Source organism: Thamnophis sirtalis, unplaced genomic scaffold, assembly GCF_051295495.1.
Source record: "Thamnophis sirtalis isolate CommonGarterSnake01/CBP01778 unplaced genomic scaffold, rThaSir2_p1.2 scaffold_7, whole genome shotgun sequence".
NCBI lineage: Eukaryota > Metazoa > Chordata > Lepidosauria > Squamata > Natricidae > Thamnophis > Thamnophis sirtalis.
Genome location: NW_028261387.1, coordinates 14816655 through 14839238, shown reverse-complemented (window position 1 = coordinate 14839238; position 22584 = coordinate 14816655). Strand labels below are relative to the sequence as shown.

Here is a 22584-nt window from a genome sequence, read left to right as displayed (position 1 = left end):
AAATCTTGCTTCAGCTACTGCTTTGCATGTCTCAAATTCATTCATTTTTCAAAAATACAAATTGTTTTACATTAACTGTAAAAAATGAAACATTTTAATAGGCAATCCTTCTTAGTTAGATTTGGGGATGCCAAGAATACAGATTAACTATAATCCATTTTTTTAACCTGACAGAAGCCCCAAATGAGAAACATTAAAATGTGAATATTTTAAACCTGGACTGAAATTAATTTTGTGTCCTTGAGAATATCCCTCTGTGATGAATTATCTATTTTTCTTTTAATACCTCTAAGTATTTAGGGTCACTTAAGATATAATAATATAAATGAGCGGAGAAAGGTAACTTCAAATAAGTAAAACATTTATTATTTAGTTTTATAAAATAAGAAAATAAGTAATTCTATGCCAGGGACTGCTAAATTCTACAGTACAAATAATTTATATACTTTATTAATATATTAAACCGCACAACTTTCTTTGAGAAAGAATCTGAATTCCAGCTGAGAGCATTTCAGTCATGGGTAAGAAGAAGGGAAGAGAACTTGAGAAGAATATTGATAATTAATTCAATTGGGGTAGTTATCTATAAAATGATATGCTTTTTGAAACATTAATCAATGTGAAAATAGTAGATAGTGGGTTTCCAAGAATGTATACCAGTAATATTTTTACGAAATGTACATAGAAAGGTAGGAAATCCTAAGAGGAAAACTGGACTGAATATATTTAGTAAAGTAAATAAAAGTAAAATCAGTGAAACATATAGTCATATTCTATTCTATAATGGACTAGGTAAGGCAATTTCCTGTGAATAATTTAGATTACAAATATCAGGAATCCCAATTTCTAAGATTAAGAAGTGAGAAATTATAGAAGTTAAGCGTAACATCAAGTCCTGCAAAAACACCTGATATTTTTTTAATGAAAAACCAGAAAAAATTGATTTGATATCAGTTGAAGGATGGACTTCAAAAAGTACTTTACAAAAAACTCAGACATTAACTTTACAACAGTAACAAGATCCGAAATGCATTGATCTTGTATTTAATGTTTAAAAGAATTTCATATACAATGAAGATGAAATTTTCTGCAGTAATTTGTATACTGCCTGCAGAAAACATTTTTGCAACAAAAAAAATTCCATGCCATCTATAATGTGAGAGAAAGGTACTGTAATGATATGTTGAGTGAGAGACTAGGGAAGTGGTTGGATAAGGGACATCTTAGCCTGCTGCAGGACTGTAGATGTGGCAAATGTCTCAGAAGGAACCCTCCCTAATTTATTGGGCTCTAAAGATGATGGGAGGAAATGACATTTCAGACTTGAAAAGATTTTGTTAATGTAATTTTACAATAAAATAGAGCCATGGTGGCACAGTGATTAGATCACTCCTGCTCACTGCCAGGGTTGACTCAGCCTTCCATCCTTTTCACTACTTACCCTTGGTCCAGTTACTCCAACTGGCCCAATAGGTCCTTCTTCTCCCTAAAGCAAAAGAAGGGCAATCATTTGCATTTACTGTACAAATCTTTGTAATGTAACCCTGAACATCTTAATGAGGCTATGTATATACTTAAAGGGACACGGTGGCTCAGTGGCTAAGACACTGAGCATGTTGATCAGAAAAGTCAGCAGTTCAAATCCCTAGCGTCGCGTAACAGAGTGAGCTCCCATTACTCGTCCCAGCTTCTGCCAACCTAGCAGTTCGAAAGCATGTAAAAATGCAAGTAGAAAAATAGGAACCACTTTTGGTGGGAAGTTAACAGCTTTCCGTGACACTTCTCATTTAGTCATGCCGGCCACATGACCACGGAGATGTCTTCGGACAGCGCTGGCTCTTCAGCTTTGAAACAGAGAGTCCCCTAGATTCGGAAATGACTAGCACACATGTGCGAATGGTAACCTTTACCTTATATACTTAAATTTAAGAGATTACAGAATAACGATTAAGTCATAAGCATATATTTATATAGGAGTAAATCTCACTGGATTCAGTAGGACTTATTTCTGGGTAGAAACATGTAATATTTCTTTGTGCATTGATAGTTGCAAATTCAGGTACATAATACTACATGTCTAACTCTGCTTAATTGAATATTAATTAATTGTAAATTGTGTTTTTTTTAGGATGCTTTAGGTAGACTTCTATGGGTTCAGTTTTAAAAGAAAAGATGTCTCTTTTCTCTTAAGAGATGGGCATTAAAATACACATAGCTTTTATTTAATTTATACATTAATATATTTATTCTACAGAATGCAAAACATAGTCCTTCCTAGTGTGTGTAAGATATCAGATTTAGTTCAGACAGGTGCCACCAAAACAAGTATGTTATTGATGGGCCACAGTTTGCCAGAGAAAAATGTAGTAACTTTCCAAGTTAAAAGTAAGATCAATCACACAGGATTGGATCCCAGTTCCAAAAACAAAAGTGGGCTGTTGAGAGAAAAATCACCTTACCTCAACTCCTTTGGGACCAGGTGGACCGAGAGGACCTCTGTCACCTAGAAAGCCCTAAATAACATAAATCGTAAGATTAATGGACAGGCATAATATGACGAAAAGCATAGAGGATTAAAGTTAAGAAATGTTAACTTTAATTGATATTTCCCCTCTTAATGTTGTAATTGTTTCTCTTAGGAAGCCTCAACTATTAAGGCAATTAAGGCTCACTTGAGCGTCTCTGTAAAAGTACAATATGCATATAATTATGTACACATGCATGCCAATTATGTGTTAAAAGCTTAAAAGCTTTTACTTAAATGGAGATTAAATTGTAATCATTTCCTGCTTAAACCATTAATCCTGGATTAGACATATGCATTAATTTTTATTTTTCGTACTGCAGGTGGGAAAGCAGCTGCAAAGGGCGGATTCTGATCATAAAAACAGCAACAGATAAAGGATTTATCATCATCTCCCACTAGCAGCACTTCAGCAATAACATTTGAAGTCAAGAGTGTATATCATAAATAAGTGAGCTCAGCAATCACAGATGTTTTAGCATCATATAAAAGTTAGGGTTATTTCATTTTCACTTTTCTATGACTGTTTTCTATTTTCCTTATCTTAAAATTTGCATTGTTTTTACTCTATGGAAAAAACATTAAGAAGAATTATAAATGGATGGATGGATGGATATAGCCTAAAAAAGAGGAAGGTATGCAACCTTGTCCCACTTCTTCACCAACCTGGAACCAGCATTTCACTATGTTCTGTCCATATTGTGTCCTGACCTGTATCAAACTTTGTCAAGAGGGCCATAAAATATTCTGGGGTCCCCATTTTCCTGAGTAGTTTTTACAGCTTAACCTAATTTACAATTGTTTTTATAATCACTGAAGCTGATGAAAAATATTTCTGCATTAATCAGATGAAATGTATTGTTTTTTTCACTTAATCAAGGAGTTATCTTTATTCTTTCTACTTTATAAGGCTTATTTTAATAAATGTCTGAATAACTTAGCTGGTACCTCTGTGAAATTTTCTACACTCACATGTTGACCAGGGGTGATATCCACTTACTTCCCTACCGGTTCGCAAATGTGAGCACATGCCACCACCACACATGCACTCAGCCTTCCGCGCACTTTTGGCAAAAAAAGGGCCTAAATGGGATGCCGTAGAGCCAGGGCAGGTGGGCGAGGCTGCCCGTGATTTCCGCTACCGGTTCAGGCAAACTGATCCGAACTGGTAGAATACCATATCTGATGTTGACTCAAAAGTAAAACACCATGATATTCAATAGTTCGTATTTTCTCATAAGATCTAGCCTTCCCCGAATGGAAGTATATCTCTGTGACAGTAGTGGTATGAACTGAATTACATTAAATTAAATGTTCACCACATAGCAGAGGTGAAAGAGAGTAGGAAACTCAGATTACAACATAATCCAAGCAATGCAGATAGCATCTCATCTGTGGATGGGTCTTTTGGCTCGAGCAGAGATTTAAATAGTTTTTATACAACCCAGAGTGCATTGACTCAATGTTTGGATATTATAAAATGGAAAAATCAAATCACTTCTTCTGTCCATTTACATTAGAAACTTTATTGGTTCTATTACCAAGTTAATGGGGAATTTACGTAACATTGTGGTGCATATACTGTATGTGTCATTTGTAGAAAGAAGTAATTTGGAAAGGAAACCAACAGTCATTTAACAGAATTTCAAAGCTAGAAGCATCCTTCTGTTCTTGACCGGTACCCATTCAGTCGCTAGCTCTATATGTCAGTGAAGATTATTTAACAAGATTTTAGATCAAACATATTTTATTTCTAGCACTCTTCTGTCAGTCTCAATTCATAAATACATTTTAAAAGAAACGAAAGGTATTAGCATAGGTCACAAAAAACAACAGTTACAGTATTTATAGAATTTAGATATTTTTAGATATTTTATTAATATTTATAGGCCGCCCTTTTCCCCGCGGGGACTCAGGGCGACTTACATAAAATAGGGAGGGGGGTATAAACAATAAACATAAAACAATACATAAGAGTAAAATAGTACACGACATTCATTCTTCATTCGGGTGGGGACAGATTGTGATCTTATCCCCAGGCGTGATGGGATAGCCAGGTCTTGAGGGCTGTGCGGAAGGTCTGGACGGTGGTGAGGGTACGAATCTCCACGGGGAGATAGTTCCAAATGCTTTGTAATCATTACATAGGTCGCTTTTCTTCTTTTCTGATATTTTAAAAATAGGAATAAAATGAAATGCCCTGCTTGGGAAAGATCACACTGGACTTTAAAAAAAAACACTTCTTGGGATAAGAGAAAATAGCTGGCTCAAGGTTATCCAGCTGCCTTTATGCCAAAATGGAGCTAGATACTGCTAGCATTGCTTTTCGTTTATCCCCCATTTTCCCTTCTTTCACTAAGCCACGGTGATGCAGTGGTTAGCGTGCAGGCTACTTCTGCTGATTGCTGGCTGCCTCCAATTTGGCAATTCAAATCTCACCAGGCTCAAGATTGATTCAGCCTTCCTTCCTTCTGAGCTTGCTAAAATGAGGATCCAGATTGTTGGGGGCAATAGGCTGACTCTGTAAACCACTTAGAGAGGGCTGTAAAACACTGTGAAGCAGAATATAAATCTAATTGCTAATGCCATTCCTTCACTTCAGTCAGTCGAAGGAATCAAACGGTGGTAATAGATATCCATCAATTCGATAGATGTAGTATAAACAAGTAATTCAGAATGCATACACGATAGATTTGACTATAGACTACCAACTAAATTATTTGCACAGCCTTTTTGTTTCATCTGCCCCACCCAGCAGATGGATCACTCCCTCGATTTTTGCTACAAACAGGAGAGAGGAGATCTTGTAGCAATTTCCCAGATCACCGATACGATGTGTAAACCTGTAACAGTGACCAGAGCCCCTCTTCACTGTTCTAGATTTTCCTGGTTTCTAAAATGATGCCTTTAACCACTGCACCTAACTGGTCCCCTGATGTAGAGAACCAATAGAGAAAGCTATCTGTGGACTCACATGCTTAATCCCAATCTATAGCAGATCTATGAGTACCCAGATTCCCAGACCTCCAACACTGAAAAGAGTTTGAGTGGGACCCACCTACCATTGTCCTATGTAGAAACAATCTGCAACAAAGTTACCAAACACAATGGTGCTAATGACATGCTTTAAACGAATTACAGTAATCTAACCGTTAAGATATGTAACCTTAATGCCACAATGTTTGATACAAAATCTGTAAGCTGCTTCATTATGATGTTGTTCTTGTGATGCAGAAATCAAGAGATATTACCTAAAAGCACAACCGGGGGGGGGGGGGGAGGGAACAAATACAGCCCAAATAATCTTTTAAAAATTAAATAAATTATAGTACATTAGAGGATTGATAAAAAAAGAGCCAAACAGTTTCCCACATGTTCTTTACAAGGTGAATTGGGAAGACAGTGATGGAAAGAAAATGTCATTATGAAATTGTCTCATTGCCAAGAGCCAACATTTTACATTAGTGTTAATATAAAAGGCTTTGTCATGCTTTCCTGGAAGCTATATTTATATATAAATTTCAAGGGAGAAGAATGAGGAAAAGAAGAGTTTAGCAAGACAGTCTTCCAAGAAAAAAGAATTCCACAAAACCTCAGTCAGTACGTGACATCTGGGAGTACTAAAGATGAACAATTCCAGTTTCACATAGGCCTGGGATCATCTGATAATGGACTCTGTAAAAGCTTTCCATTTAGGTAATGTTCATCTCAAATGTAAGCCACCAATTTTCTCTAATTAAAGAACATATCCTCCATTTATGCAAGTCAAAATGTTACATGGAAAGGACTCATCCTTGCATCAAAAAAATTGTTCAGCTTCCAGCTAAATAATCAGCATTCTGACTATGATCTTTGATTAACAATCAACCAGCATAGCAGGATTTGGGAAGAAGCTGGACCCAGCTTCTTTAGCCAACTATCGTCCGGTCTCCAACCTTCGCTTTGTAGCGAAGGTTGTTGAGAATGCGGTAGCACGTCAGCTTCCCCAGTCCCTGGATGAGGCTGTCTACCAGGATCCGTTTCAGACGGGTTTCAGGCCCGGATACAGCACAGAGATGGCATTGGTCGCGTTGGTCGATGATCTCTGGCGGGCCCGGGATAGGGGCTGCTCCTCTGTCCTGGTCCTATTAGACTCTCAGCGACTTTCGATATCATCAACCATGGTATCCTACTGCGACGACTCGAGGGGTTGGGAGTGGGGGGCACCGTTTTATGGTGGTTCTCCTCCTACCTGTCGGATCGGTCGCAGTTTGTGTTGACTGGAGGGCAGGGATCGACCCCGAGGCACGTCACTTGTGGGGTGCTCCAGGGGTCGGTTCTCTCACCCCTCCTGTTCAACATATATATGAAACCACTGGGTGAGATCATCTGTGGTTCTGGGGTACGGTATCGTCAATATGCTGATGATACCCAACTTTTCATCTCTACTCCAAACCACCCAAACGATGCCCTCAACATGATGTCCTGATGCCTGGAGGCTGTGCGGATCTGGATGGGGAGGAACAGGCTCAAGCTCAATCCCTCCAAGACGGAGTGGCTGTGGTTTCTGTCATCCCGATTTGTGCATCTTGTTCCATCTTTGATGATAGGAGAAATTTTAGCCCCTTCAGAGAGGGCCCGCAATCTGGGCATCCTGCTGGATACGCGGCTTAGTTTAGAAGAACACCTGACGGCCGTGACCAGGGGGGCCTTTTACCAGGTTTGCCTGGTATGTCAGTTGCGCCCCTTCGTTGATCGGGATGCTCTGTGCACAGTCACTCATGCCCTCGTCCTTTCTCACCTGGACTACTGTAACACTCTCTACATGGGGCTGCCCTTGAAGAGCACCTGGAAGCTTCAACTGGTCCAGAATGCGGCTGCGCGGGTTATCATGGGGGCACCCAGGTGCTCCCATGTTACACCCCTTTTAGGTGGCCTGCACTGGTTGCCGGTTGTCTTCCGGGTGCGATTCAAGGTACTAATTATGACCTTTAAAGCGCTCCATGGCTTAGGCCCAGGGTACCTGCGAGACCACCTACTGCCACCGGTAGCCTCCCATCGTCCAGTGCGATCCCACAGAGTTGGCCTCCTCAGGGTGCCGTCGGCCAGACAGTGTCGGCTAGTGACCCCCAGGGGGAGAGCGTTCTCTGTGGGAGCACCTTCCCTCTGGAATGAGCTGCCCCCGGAGCTTCGTATAATCCCCAACCTCCGGTCCTTCCGACGCGCCCTAAAAAGTTGGCTTTTCCAGCAAGCCAGCCTGGCCTGAACAAAACAAGACAAATTATTGATCACTGTTAATTTTAATTTGATTTTTTTAAAATCATTTTTTTAAAAAAAATGTCATTGTCAATTTTAATTGGGTTTGGGATATTCTATTTAATTTTTTTTTAAACTTTTGTATTATGTGTTTCTTTTAATGTTGTACGCCGCCCTGAGTCCTTGGGAGAAGGGCGGCATATAAATCTAATGAACCTAAAAACCTAAACCTAATATTGAATATTTAGCTGGGAAAAATCTGCATCATATCCAGAGGCAATAGCAAATTGTCTATTAAATGTATAGCTGGAATAGTACTGAAGGGTCTATAATTCATAAGATATATTCTCATGTATCTGTACAGTGGGTTTGTAGAAAAATAGCAAAAAAAATATTAGCAACTGGTTTTATTGAACATTATAAGCCATCTTTCCAGCGATATTTTAATACAGCCTTTTCAAACTTAGCACTCTCTTCAAGTGTGCTGGGATATAACATACATCATAGCTTCATAGCTGGGTAGCATAGCAACTTGATGGGTAGTTGTGTACTCCTACACATTTGGAAGTAATTGACTTAGATAATAGTGATCTAACAATATCCATCTGCTGCCTTTTCCCATATTACATAAAGGTCAGCAATTTTGCAACTTCTTTAAAGTTGATTTCTCAACTCTTTTGAAGCAAATGGCAAAAAGATTTCAAAATCAGTAAAACATGGTTTCTCCTACAATTTTACTAGCTGCATTTAATTACAAAGAAATTATAAAAGTTTCACATATTCTTACCTTTGGGCCTTCTGGACCATTTGGACCTGGCACACCAATATCTCCTGGAAAACCCTAGCACCAAATAAAGAAACAAAGAAATGAAATTACCATTTTATTCAAAAACTTAAGGGAAAACGGAGACCTTAGTTTTCTATTCTTTCCCTTTTGTTTAGCTGCAATGTATATAGTGAAAAAAAAAATCCACCTGTTTTACTGTAGAAAAGGATCCAATCAATCTTGAAATGCTCCAGATGCTGACCTGATGCTTGTCTGAGTGACAATACTGCATGGGCCGTTGTGATTACAGATTTCTTGGGATCGTACATCCAAGGTCCATTTTTAGTAACTTCTCACTAACTGATAACTGGCTACATCAAATATTGCATTTAAATCCCTGATTTAGAGCCGAGGTGGCGCAGTGGTTAGAGTGCAGTACTGCAGGCTACTTTAGCTGACTGCTAGTTCGGCAGTTCGGCAGTTCAAATCTCACCGGCTCAAGGTTGACTCAGCCTTCCATCCTTCCGAGGTGGGTAAAATGAGGACCCGGATTGTTGGGGGCAAGATGCTGACTCTGTAAACCGCTTAGAGAGGGCTGAAAGCCCTATGAAGCGGTATATAAGTCTAACTGCTATTGCTATTGCTATTGCTATTGCTATTGCTTATGACATCATTCTATGATTTACAAAGCATTTTAGCATTAACACATCCCCTAATTACATTAAACTCTACCCAAGAGATTTTGCTGCTACTAGTACATAAATAAAAAGTTTAAAATTTTCCAAATCCTAAAGTAGAATTATAAAATGAGGCAACTGGGCTATAGGTATTTTCAATCACCAGATGTGTCTTTTTTAAGGGAATATGTCTTATTTCATAAAGTCCATTATTCCCGTGGTATTTGTGATTACTAAAATTTCAGTCTGGCAACCATTGTTGTTTCCAAATCCTGCTTTGGAAACAACAAGTAATTAAAATGTATGTGATATAAGTATATGAAAATCACAGCACCTTTATAAATATTGATATATGGAATAGTTCCTACAATCTGTAACCTAATAATAGATGCTATGCTTTTGGTATATAAAAAATACCTAACACATATTATTGCAACACAATAATTACAAAGCTTGCAACACTTCATCAGAACTTCCAAATATGTCAGTATAAAACACAACACATTTGGAACTAAATGACACAACTTAGCTAATGACTCATGTTGAGACCTGCACTTCATTATTTTATTCATATCAAACATCACTTCCCTACATAATTCTAGAGTTTTTATGTATGCAAAACATATGGCAGAAGACTTCCATAAGGTTTATTGTCCTGAGGGGATCCTGTGCTCAATTACAAATCAAAATGATTTACAGATCAAATGAAGTTCATGTTTAAAATAATAACTAATGGTTTGGGGTTTTTTTTTTAAACTCCAAAAGCATTCTGGAGAGAAAAGCTTCCCCAAAAAACAAGAAGTTTGTATAGTGCAATAGAACGGCCTCCACGCTAAAAGAGAAAAACGACTTAAAGATACAATGTCTTCTATATGATAAGGGAGTAGTTCCCACAAACATTTTTGTTTCAATTACTATTACCAGAGAGTTTAAAGACAGAACATTTCTAATAATAGAAGTATAGAGCTGGTTTCACAAAACTAATCTGAATTACAAATAATGCAATGGCTTAAAAATATTTTTAGCTTCAAAAGCATTTTTAAATAAACTCTAAGACAGACTGGGGAAATTTCATTTTCTTCCTTCAAACAGCAGTCCATCAATATTATCTTAAAAACACTTCCAAAATTTATGCATAACATTACATATCAGCCTGTTCTTTGAGAAACATAAACCCTCTAAACCCATTCAGACACATTCAATCAGTTTTGTCTTTCTGAACCATAATATTTTTTTTGCTACACATAAGCAACTTAGTTCTATTTACTGTTCATGAAATAAATCTAGATCTTATATTTAAAAGTGTATTTTTGGATGCATTCTACCTTTACCTTTTATAACAATAAAACTGTACTGTATTAGCCGCATTAACCTTGCACAATTTCAATAAATATGAACAATAATTTATTTAGAAAGTGAAATCAATGAGAACTATTGATTTCTTATATTTAAAATTATTGCATTCCATCCTGGAATTCAAAACAAAGTACCCAAGAAATTTTCAACACAGACTTACAGTACTTGTTTATTATTTATTATTGATGTTTTATTAATCAATTAATGGTATTAATACAGATTAATCCTCACTTACTGATTGTCTCATTTAATGAACATTCAAAGTTACGACAGGGTTAAAAAAAAGCTTTGCGACCAATCGTCACAGTTACAATGTTACATGACCATATGATCACCATTTGTATCCCATGCAACTGGGGCATGTTTAAAAACATTGCAGCGTCTCGCAAACAAATGTCCACGATTTGCGTGTTTCACTTACAACAAGCAGAATTAATAGAAAAGGCAGAAGTAAAATTGTAAAGTTATGATCAATGGTGTTTCACGTAATGACCACGGTGTCTCGCTTAACCAAAAGGGAAGTGAAATTGTTATGCCCGTTGAGGTCATGTGATGTTTTGCTTAGTGACTGCAGCCCTTAGCAAAAGACTTGGAGGTTCCCAATTTGGTCACTGAACAAGGACTATCTGAGTGGAAGTTTGAAAGATTCTAGCTTGTCAATTACCTCTGGTCCAGGTGGGCCTGATGGTCCCTGAGGTCCTGGATCTCCCATTTTGCCCTAAAATTAGAACCTGTATGATGAATCCAAGATTTTCTTAAGAGATACAGAAAATGAAATTGCATGTTATAGTAATGTGCGTTTTTTATGTCCAGCATTTGAATCTTGTTGAATTTAATAAGAAAATTCTTTGCCTTTTGGAAATTACTGCTGGATTAGTAAGAAAAAAATTACAAAGAGTATTAGTATGGGCAATAATACATTTTTAAATAATAATATTATAGTATATTATATTATAAAAAGCCATTGCTTTTATCACATATGTCATGATTAAATTTAAGATTGTACATATACAGAATCTGAATTTGAAACCAATAAATTAGTTCATATTGCTGGACTAAAACACTCCAGAGAAGGTCTGATTATGTGGGCAATAAGAGCAGATACCAGCCTGAAGTCACATGATCAACCAATTTGATTAAAATTGATTTATAAAAATTCATTTTCAAAATCCATTACCAAAAGCTAAATCATGAAATATTAAGGTTGCCTATTTTGTTAAATGGCTCTGCTATGGAAAAAATATTAATCTATGTTTAAATATGTGATTACCCTTATAAAAGAGAACCGTATCTTATTCCAGTAATACATAAACAGTTTAGTTCAGAAGTAAAATACAGACAGACATTGACTTATAACTGTTCATTTAATGATGGTTCAAAGTTATGACGGCCTCAGAAAAAAGTATCTTATGATCTGTCCTCAAAGCTATGGCTACTGCAACCCGTGCAGTCTTGTGATCCCCATTCAAGAGCTTGGCAACCGGTTTCCATTTATAACAATTGCAGCGTCTTGCAGTTATGTGATCATGATTTATGATATTCCCAGCTGGCTTCTGACAAGCAAAGTCAATTGGGGGAGCCAGATTTGCTTCATAAATGCATGATTCACTTGATGACTGCAATGATTTGCTTAGCAACTGAAGCAATTTGCTTAATGATCATGGTAATAATGATCAATAAAATCAGGTCCAGTCATTATGACTTGCTTAACAACCTCATTGGTCAGTGCTATGGTGAAGTGTAGTCCAGATTCCCAGGAGGGAGGGAGGAATAACAGACAGCGAAGTTTCGATAATTTAGATGGGAAGAAGAGGGTTAAATCAGTTATTACCTAGACATTTTCAGAGTATATGACGATGCAAGTAGTTTGCTATTAATTTGGCAAGATTATGTCTATAGGAATAATAAAGGAAACTGCTTAGCAGTAACTCTGCATGTCTTTCTTGGGTTTTTGTTTAAAGCCTGACGGCGACCAAAATTCTGATCCTAATTAAGGACTACCTGTTTTGTCATCATTTTCCATTTATGAAACCTTATGCAGTAACAAAATTGATTAATGCATAAAATGGAACAAAGGTTTTCATTGCAAAACTAAAATGATTTCCTAGAGTTCTTCCCCACTTCTTTTCTATATTGCTATGGTTGGAATAAATGATATTTAAATGTTTTTCAAATTTTCAACATTCCTTCTAAGAGATGTGTATAGTTATGTATACATATATAATGTAATTCAACATGACAGATATTATTGGAATTTCACAAGTCCTGATTAAGAAAGACATTTAAAAAGCTTTAAATACATTCAGTTCAACAACTTACATACTTTAATGCTGTGTGTTGTTGTTTACATTTCTTTTATAATATATGCCTGGTAAGATTCAGTTTGCAATATTTTATATATGCTTGATTACCAATGTGCCAATAAAGTGATTCCAACTAAATATTTAAATCCAAAGCAGGCATTAACACATACCGAGGGTCCTGGTTTTCCTCGATTTCCTGGAAGCCCTGGCAAACCAACAGCACCCTTTGAGAAAAGAAAAGAGTCAGGAGTTGCTAAAATTAAAATAACATAAATAATTGCACTCTGCCATTAAAAACAGAAGGAAGGTGATGCTATCATTCTTTCTAAAGAATATTTTTATTCTGTCCTGTCATTTGAAAATCACAGTACAGGAAAATATAACAATTGCTTTGGTTTTTTCATAGATACTTACTGTTACAAATCTTTATGAAATATATAGATAAAATAAGATGTTGGTATTTCCTTTTTTAAAGATCCCTTGATAGGACCAAGCTATTTTAATGCAAACATTTTAAAGCAAAGAAAAATGCTTTTAGCTTTCCTTCTGCTCTTACCTAACTCTATTCTGCTAAAGGAACATATATACTGTAGGTCGGAGTCAGTGGTGGGTTCCCGATCCCGTTCCGGGCCCGGTGTTGCCCACATGGACGCGTGCAGCGCGCATGCATCATAGCTGCCAGCGACACTTCTGCAAGCCTCCACAACACTCCAGCTGCTCAGCGGAGCATTGCGCAGATGCTGTACGTGCCAAGAACCTGCTCAGAAGTGCACAGGGCTTTAAAGAACAGGTAAGGAGCTCGGGTGGGTGGGTGGGCCCTCTGGAGCACCGTACCGGAACAGTACTCGATGTTCCGGACAGGCTGTGGTACGCCTGCATACCGCCTGCAGCCCACCACTGGTCAGAGTAATAAATAGCAGTATAAGCTGGATTGGGGTGCATGATTTCTCTCTCCCTCATTATGTATTTGTTTCCTATCAGTCAACCTGCAGGAGAACCCAGGACGTAGAGATTTTAGATTATGCCATAGTGTACTGTTTCTAAATATACCCATTTTATCAGAAAAGGAACAAGGTAAGCATATGACAGGAGGTATTATGCAAGAGAGTTTTACTTCTAATAAACTGGTACTATTTGTAACTGGCTCTGTCCCTATAGCAGCTACTTGCGGATGGGCATTTCCTTCATTCAGCAGCATTTTTGCAAGAATGCCAATAAAAATTCCAAATGTGCCAACAAGGCCAAAAAGACTGAGATTCCTGGATGATGTAATCATTAATTAATTACTTAACAGTAATCAGAATGTTAAAAGTGGAAGATCCAAGAGATTTCATGTTCTTCTTCTTGATGCTTATGACCTTTAAAACCTCTGTGGGTCAAGAATTTTACTGATATGGATGATCTGTTTCAGAAAGCTGCCTGTAAGTATCAAGATGCTTCAACATGAATTTGAGTAATTCTCTAGTCTTTCCTTTGCTACTCACGGACATTAAGCAATTGGCAATATCAGCCTTGGTTCCAAAGCAGCCAATTGCCACTTATTCAGCCCTTGTCGCCAGCTGAGAATAGAATAGAATAACAGAGTTGGAAGGGACCTTAAAGGTCTTCTAGTCCAACTTCCTGCTTAGGCAGGAAACCCTACACCACTTCAGACAAATGGTTATCTAACATCTTCTTAAAAACGTCCAGTGTTGCAGCATTCACAACTTCTGGAGGCAAGTTGTTCCACCGATAAATTGTTTTGACTGTCAGGAAATTTCTCCTCAGTTCTAAGTTGATTGGATGCTGGGGCCAGAGAGAAATGGAAAGCACAAATAGAATTATGGCCCTCCTTTCTTCTCTTGCACCATACAATCTTCAGGTTTCTGTGAAAGAAAGTTAGAAGACACTGGAGGCACCCAAGTGGCTAAAACCTTTCTGGCTTCTAAAGAGCCAAGGTGGCGCAGTGGTTAAATGCAGCACTGCAGGCTACTGCTAGATCAGCAGTTCAGCGGTTCAGCGGTTCAAATCTCACCGGCTCAGGGTTGACTCAGCCTTCCATCCTTCCGAGGTGGGTAAAATGAGGACCCAGATTGTTGGGGGCAATATGCTGACTCTCTGTAAACCGCTTAGAGAGGGCTGAAAGCCCTATGAAGCGGTATATAAGTCTACTGCTATATATTGCTATAAATGTCATAGGTCATGGTCCCAGCATTCTGTAAGTTAGCCCATATGACCTTGTTTCAATAATTGTTGCCCTATACTTTCCAATTGCACCCAATTGAAGGTTACACACACAATATAGATTGTGATAGCACTCATGAATCAATAACTTGATGAGACTGAAACAATGGGCATTGCAGTACATATTGTGAAGTTTATATACATTTTATAAAATGAAGCTCTTTTGAATTTACCTTGTCTCCTGGATACCCCACCTCTCCTTGCTCTCCTGTAATGCCTTGTTCACCCTACAATGGCATTATATGATATAATTTTATCAAGGTATTATTATAGTACAGTACATTCAAAAATATAAGAGAGTTATAAATAACACATCTTATAATGTTTAATGAACACAGAAATAACATGCTTGCTATTATTTTAGAGACTAATATATTGTCCTGCTCTCTCTCTTGCGGTCTCTCTCTCTCTCTATTTCCCTCTCTCTCTCTTTGCCTACATTTATGTCTGTATCTGTCTATGTGTCTATATAAAACTTCAGTGTCTCTAATAGTTAAAGCAGCTAATAAAACAAATAATTTTAATCACTAAAAAATTAGATGTGGCCAGTCGGAATCACACATGAGCAGCTTCTGGCAAATAAAATTCAGATGACCTTACTGGAAAAAAAAGTCAGAAAAAGTTCCTATAGATAAGATTCAGTTTTAATTTTTTTTATAATGAAATTATTTAGATCACCTTATCACCTTTCAATCCAGGTTGCCCCATACTCCCTGGAAGACCCTATGGAAAACAAAGAAGAATAGCATTTAAGACTCTTTCACTGTTTACAGTAGCAACCTGGCTTCGTAATAGCTCTACAATACTGTACCGGAGGTCCAGGAATCCCAGGAAGTCCAGATGGTCCAGCTTTTCCCACAATACCCTAAAATATAATGAATAAAAATAAAATGAATAAACCCAGAAATATAATGAACAAACTGATGTTTCTTTGCATTTTGAGGGGAATACTTGAGGGGATACTGCTAAACAAATAATTCCCTCAATACTGTCAAACTATTCAGTAAGTCTGCATTACTATTAATCTTTTCATCATTCCTATCACCCATCTCCTCCCACTTATGACTCTATGACTGTAACTTTGTTGCCTATATCCTTACGATTTATATTGATTGTTTCCTAATACAATTTGATTGCTTATTGGTACCCTATGACTATTGTTAAGAGTTGTACCTTATGATTCTTGACGAATGTATCTTTTCTTTTATGTACACTGAGAGCATATGCACCAAGACAAATTTCTTGTGTGTCCAATCACACTTGGCCAATAAAGAATTCTATTCTATTCTATTCTATTTCTATTTCTATTTCTATTCTATTCATACCTCACAGGTTTGCTTTTTCTTTTTTCTCTGAATTATCCTAAAGTTAATTTAGAAGAGAATATCTGTAGTTCAGAGTTGAGTCCTTGGTGGTCTCTGAGCATGATTGTTTGCCTGCATATATTTAATTACTTGACAAGGAAATATCAGTACTTCCTCTTGAAAAAGTACCTTTGGGACTTTGACCTGGATGACTAAGGATCTCCATAGACATTTAGTTATGCACTATGGGATGAACACCTTTGAATGGAGTGGGAGTATGAACGGATTTCCAGAAAAATTGCAAATTACGGGAACCATCTGCGCTTCAGTTTGAGATGCAAACTATTGTATACCAGGACCCTTGGGTAGCCAGAAGAACTGAGGCGGAGATGGGAATAAAGGCTAACAAGTTTATTCCCTAACAAGTACAGGCTAACATTCAGAACCGGCTTCAGACAGGAACGCGCGCTGCTCGTTTGGACAGCTCCCTTTTTATACTGGAGCTGTCAAACGACTAGCCAATCGGCTGTCGAGTACTTCCCGCTTAAACAACTTTATTTTAGCGCATGCTCAGAACGTGACACAAACTACATAGACTCATCCCAAACAGCCTGTGCCTGTCTTCAACAGTGAAGGGACACAGAGCAGAAAACATTCTGTAGAAAGTACAACTTCAACTTCCCAATGACAATCTCCAAGTGGCCTCAATGACTCTCTAAAAAAATGCAAATGACCATCTATCTGCAAGGAATATAAATCCTTCCATTCCCAACAATCCAGTCAGAGCTGAAGAAGCTCCTTGAATGAGAAGCAAAACGTTGTCCAGTTCAAAAGTCCAGTTGCCTTTTGAAAAAGCACCTTTAGGATACTCATCCTTATATTTGTGCCAAAGTTTAGTAACCTTACTTTCTAACCCTCATCCAAGTAATTTATAGATACGTTGAATGACAATTGACAGTTCTTCCAGCTTGATGGGAAGCCAAGTATGTTTGTCATTTTTTATACTCAGAACATAATTAATTTTTTTAATTGTTTGACAAATTTGTCCATATAGCCACGCGACATATGGTTTTTACTTATAGGTCTTGCTGAAAATTATAAAATTGTAATCAGACAGAAGCCCTTTATCAGTGGAACACCTGGTCAGAAACCTAGCTTTATTTTTTCCATTATTATTATTATTATTAGCAACAACAGAATTGTATCACAGCGGCCAGTTGTTTCGCCGGATTTGGCATTGATTACTAGTCGGACCCCACCCAGGGGCCTAGGACATTGTAACGTATTTTCATAATATGCGTGCAGATCCAAGCAGTGCGGCTTTTTGCATTTGACTGATGGTGATTTTGTCAATTTTTAACTGTTTTAAATGTAATTCCAGTGCTTTTGGAATAGCACCCAGTGTGTCGATTACCACTGGAATTACCACTGCTGGTTTGTGCCATAATTATTGAATTTTGATTTTTAAGTCCTGGTATTTCATGATTTTTTCATATTCCTTCTTGCCGACCCTTCTATCACCTGCTATTGCGATGTCTATGATTGTAACCTTATTTTTCTCAACCAGTGTGATGTCTGGTGTATTATGCGCCAGTATTTTGTCCGTTTCTATGCGAAAATCCCACAAGAGCTTGACCATCTGATTTTCGGTGACTTTTTCAGGCTGATGTTCCCACCAGTTTGTTGCTGTTTTAATATTATAATTTTTGCACAAATTCCAATGGATCATTTGTGCCACTGAATTGTGTCGTAATTTATAATCAGTCTGTGCGATTTTTTTTACAGCAGCTGAGTATGTGATCAACAGTTTCATCAGCTTCTTTGCAAAGTCTGCATTTGGCATCATCAGAGGATTTTTCGATTTTGGCCTTAATGGCATTTGTGCGGATAGCTTGTTCTTGCGCAGCCAGGATTAGTGACTCTGTTTCTTTCTTTAATGTACCTGTTGTTAACCATAACCAAGTTTGTTCACTGTCCACTTTATCTTTTATTTTTTCCAGAAATTGGCCATGCAGTGCTTTGTTCTGCCAACTCTCCATTCTTGATTTTATCACATCTTTTCTGTATTCTTGTTTTGTCTGTTGGGCCTTCAGTAGTTTTTTGTTCTTTACTTCAATTAATATATCTTCTTCACTTACTTTTAAATAATCAGTCAGTGCATGTTTTTCTTTTTCAACTGTTTGCTTCACTTGTAATAATCCTCTGCCACCTGATTTTCGGGGCAGGTATAGAGTATCAGTATCACCACGTCGATGTAAACTGTAGTGCATTGTCATTAGTTTCCTGATTTTTCAGTCCAAAATGTCTAAATCAGCTTGTGTCCAGTTAACTGTACCAGCTGTGTATCTTATAACTGGTATTGCCCAGATATTTATGGCCTTGATTGTATTTCCACCATTCAATTTAGATTTCAAAATTTTCCTAACTCTGTTGGTGTACTCTCGCCTGACAATAGTTTTTACTTCTCCATGCTTGATATTACCCAACTGCAAAATGCCTAAGTATTTGTAGGCTTCATTTTCATTGCATTTAATTAGTTGGCCATTGGGCATTTCAATTCCCTCACATGCAGTGATTTTGCCTCTTTTTATGGATACAGTGGCACATTTTTCCATGCCAAACTGCATTGAAATATCAGTGCTGAATACTCGGACTGTATTTGTCAATGATTGGATTTCTATTTCTGACTTTCCATAGAGTTTCAAATCATCCATATATAGTAAATGTGAAATTTTTTCAGCTTCTTTGGCTGTTTGGTAGCCTAATTTCATATTTTTAAAGATTACTGAGAGTGGGATCATTGCGATGATGAAGAGAAGAGGTGAAAGTGAATCACCCTGGAAAATTCCTCGCTTGATATTAACCATTCCGTAGATCTCATTCCCTACCGCCAACTCAGTTCTCCATTGTTTCATCGCCTTTTCAGTAAAGGATGTAATATTTTTTCTAATGCCAGTTGTTTCTAAGCATTTTATGATCCAACTATGTGGCAGTGAGTCAAATGCCTTTTTGTAATCAATCCAGACCATATTCAAGTTCGTTTTTCTGTTCCTACAATTTTCTAATATCATTTTATCAATTAGGAGCTGATCTTTTGTGCCCCTACTCCTTCTTTTGTTGCCTTTTTGCTCTACTGGCAAGATGTTGTTTGTTTCCAAATAATCCATCATGTTATCTGCAATAATGCCTGTGAATAATTTGAAGGTTGTTGGCAAGCATGTTATTGGTCTGTAGTAGTAGTAGTAGTAGTTGTTGTTATTATTATTATTTCATAAATAGTATATATGCATTATAGTAAACTAAAATGGCTAAGATTCAAATTGATCATTTATTCACTGCATAGCACCAGAATTCAAAGGAAAAGGATTCAAAGTCTATATAGCCAAACAACTGCATGAAATTATAGAAAGTATCTTTATAGAGTTGTGTAAATAACTATCGTTTGAATATGACATGTACCTCAACCAAATAGTAGAAATATTTAACCTAAGCTTAGGAAGAGCTGCCTCAACAATTTATACTCACTCTAAGTCCAGGAAATCCAGGAGGACCAACACCACCAACATTTCCCTTTGAAAAAAATAAATTATGCCATTGAAAATAAACACATTTCTTCAAATATGATTAAAACAAACATAGGAACAATCCATTGCATTGTTAATCTATACAAGAAGATTATAGAAGCTATGCTAGATTTAAAAAACCCAAGACAATTCAGCATCTTATTTTCAAAAGAGTTGTACCCTGTTATCTACGAATGCATTATTTCATTTTGTATTGTATCTTTTCATAAATGCACAGTTTCCTTAAGTTCAAAGGGAATGTCTGCTTTGCATGGCAGATCACAGTCTAGCCAAAACCGATGCCACGCATGTCAGCGGTGGCACGCAAAGCCCTGTCTGCTGGCACGTGCGCCATTGCCCCAGGTCAAATTTCTGTGCCATTTCTTTCGGGAGCTTCTGTTTCCCTGCAAACGACGAAACAGAAGCTCATGAAAGAAAAAGATCTTACATCTTGCTGTGCGGCTGATGTTGGGATGCCCCAGCTCCCGCCAGACAGCTGGTCTTCGGGTCTCTGCTGCGCATGCACCCATGTCTGCACATGTGCATGTTCACTTGTGCATGTCTGTGCACAGCCACCTTTCAGTTTCGGCATGCACGTGCAGTTTCGACACTCAGTGTCTAAAAGGTTTGCCATCACTGCTCTAGGGACTAGATTTAGGAAATGAAATGGGGGCCTCATACCTCTGCAAGCCCTCGGCAATTTAAAAAAATGCAAACCAAACAAACAGAAAAAAGCCACATTTATGGCCCCATTAACATGTGAAATTCTGAAGGTAGAAAAAGGTCACAAAAATGGGTTACATTTTGTACCCTAAAGTTATTTTTATTAAGCACGTGATATCAACAGGTTTTGATGTACAGATTAAGATCCTGGTCTAGAACCTGAAAAACTGGCTAAATGATTGTGGACCAGCCGCTCTCTCACCTTCTCCCACTTTCTCCCTCTCTATCAGACCTACCTACATCATAGGATTATTGTGGGGAAAATGAAAGAGGAAGGAGTATTAACTAAGTCTGCCACTTGAGTTAAAGTAATAAAGGCAGATAAAAATCTAATAAATAAATAAATGAAATCATACTTACAGGGCTTCCGTCAGGACCAGGAGGGCCTCTGTTTCCAAAATCACCTGGCAATCCCTGGTTAAACAGCAAAAGAATATTGTAATACTAATACAAGATAATCTGGTAATAATTATATTCTTATTCCCTGGGTATCTTTGGAAATGCAAATATTTTTTTCAGGAGAATGTACTGGGTGTTTTTCTTCCAGCAGCTTCCCATAAATCTGACATGTGTGAATGGTCTTGCAACTCACTAACAGGACATTCGTATCATTCAACATAAAATGCTTTTTACCGCCACTGGTTTGAAGTTCAGCTGCTGGTTATATTTTTTAAAACCATAAAATAATCATCATCATCATCATCATTAGGGTTATCTATATAATCAGCCATACATTTATGTATTTCAAAGGTGCTTCAGGATGAAACTTTTAATGTGCTTGATTCATGACAGTAACTTAATGGACGAAGAGGTGCAATGGCTCAGTGAATAAAGACGCTGAGCTTGACAGCTGGAAAACTGACAAGCCAGGTTCGAAACCTGAGCAACAGTGTGAGCTCCTTTCCTTGCCACAGTTCTTGCCCATTTAGCAGCAGTTCCAAAGCATGCAGATCCGAGTAGATAAATAGGTACCACTTTGTTGGGAGGGTAACAATGTTTTGTGCGCTTTGGCAAATAGCCATGCTGGCCACATGACTAGAGAAGTGTCTTGGACAACACTGGCTCCCTCAGCTAAGAAACTGAGATGAGCACCATCCCTTAGAGTCAGACAAGACTGGACAGGGGAAACCTTTACCTTTAACTTAATGGAGCATTCAGACAACATCTATCCTTTAATCAAATAATATAGGCTGGGCAAGACTACATTTTGGTAGCTGAGAGGTGTTTCTAGTATGAGTGCTGTGGTCATTGTGGTGGTCATGAGAATGATGATGATTCAAAATAGGTGGATTTGGAATTTGCTGGGAGACATCTGCTTTTTATTTCAACACTAGTTGCAGTGTTGAAGTGCAGGGGGCCCTGTAGTCTCAAGTTGCTTTATCTTTTATTTAGCACATTTTCAAAAGCATGAATATTATGTAAGATAGGCCAATTCCCCATCTCCAAAGTAATGTAGACAGGTAGTCCTTAGTTAATATCCATTCATTTAGCCATCACTCAAAGTTGTGATGGTACTGAACAGGTGGCACCTACAACCACTTGTCCTCTAAATTCTGGATAGACCAGCACCTACACAGTCACGTGATCGTGATCCAGGTGCTTGACAACCAGCTCACAATTATGACAATTGCCTCATCCCATGGTCACATGATCACCAAAATTCGCCTACCTAAAGAAATTGAAAACCCAAGAGAACCCATCCAACTTAATTCTAAAGCTAGCAGGTTACAGTGACTCCTGCCGCTCAAACAAAATAGGAGCAAGAATCTCAAGGTTATTCAAGTCTTCTATAGAATGTTAATCAAGTACAATATAAGCATGTGCTTATTCTAGCAGAAAACCCAAAATACAGGTTTACAACAGATAACAAAATAGGAGCAACTTTCAAGCGTAAAGACACTACACACTCA

At 37.7% G+C, this 22584-nt stretch overlaps 1 protein-coding gene across 1 annotated transcript in view; it reads right to left on the bottom strand.

The window, feature by feature from the left end:
• The window catches only part of COL24A1 (collagen type XXIV alpha 1 chain), a 155693-nt gene that overhangs the window by 73283 nt on the left and 59826 nt on the right, over nt 1–22584 (bottom strand). The window contains exons 13-22 of the mRNA XM_087719353.1: nt 21035–21088; nt 19914–19958; nt 15896–15949; nt 15763–15807; nt 15258–15311; nt 13032–13085; nt 11223–11276; nt 8547–8600; nt 2460–2513; nt 1442–1486 (exon numbers count right to left, since the gene is read on the bottom strand). Of these exons, the coding sequence (XP_087575479.1) occupies nt 1442–1486; nt 2460–2513; nt 8547–8600; nt 11223–11276; nt 13032–13085; nt 15258–15311; nt 15763–15807; nt 15896–15949; nt 19914–19958; nt 21035–21088 (513 nt within the window). The remainder of the gene's footprint in view (nt 1–1441; nt 1487–2459; nt 2514–8546; nt 8601–11222; nt 11277–13031; nt 13086–15257; nt 15312–15762; nt 15808–15895; nt 15950–19913; nt 19959–21034; nt 21089–22584) is intronic.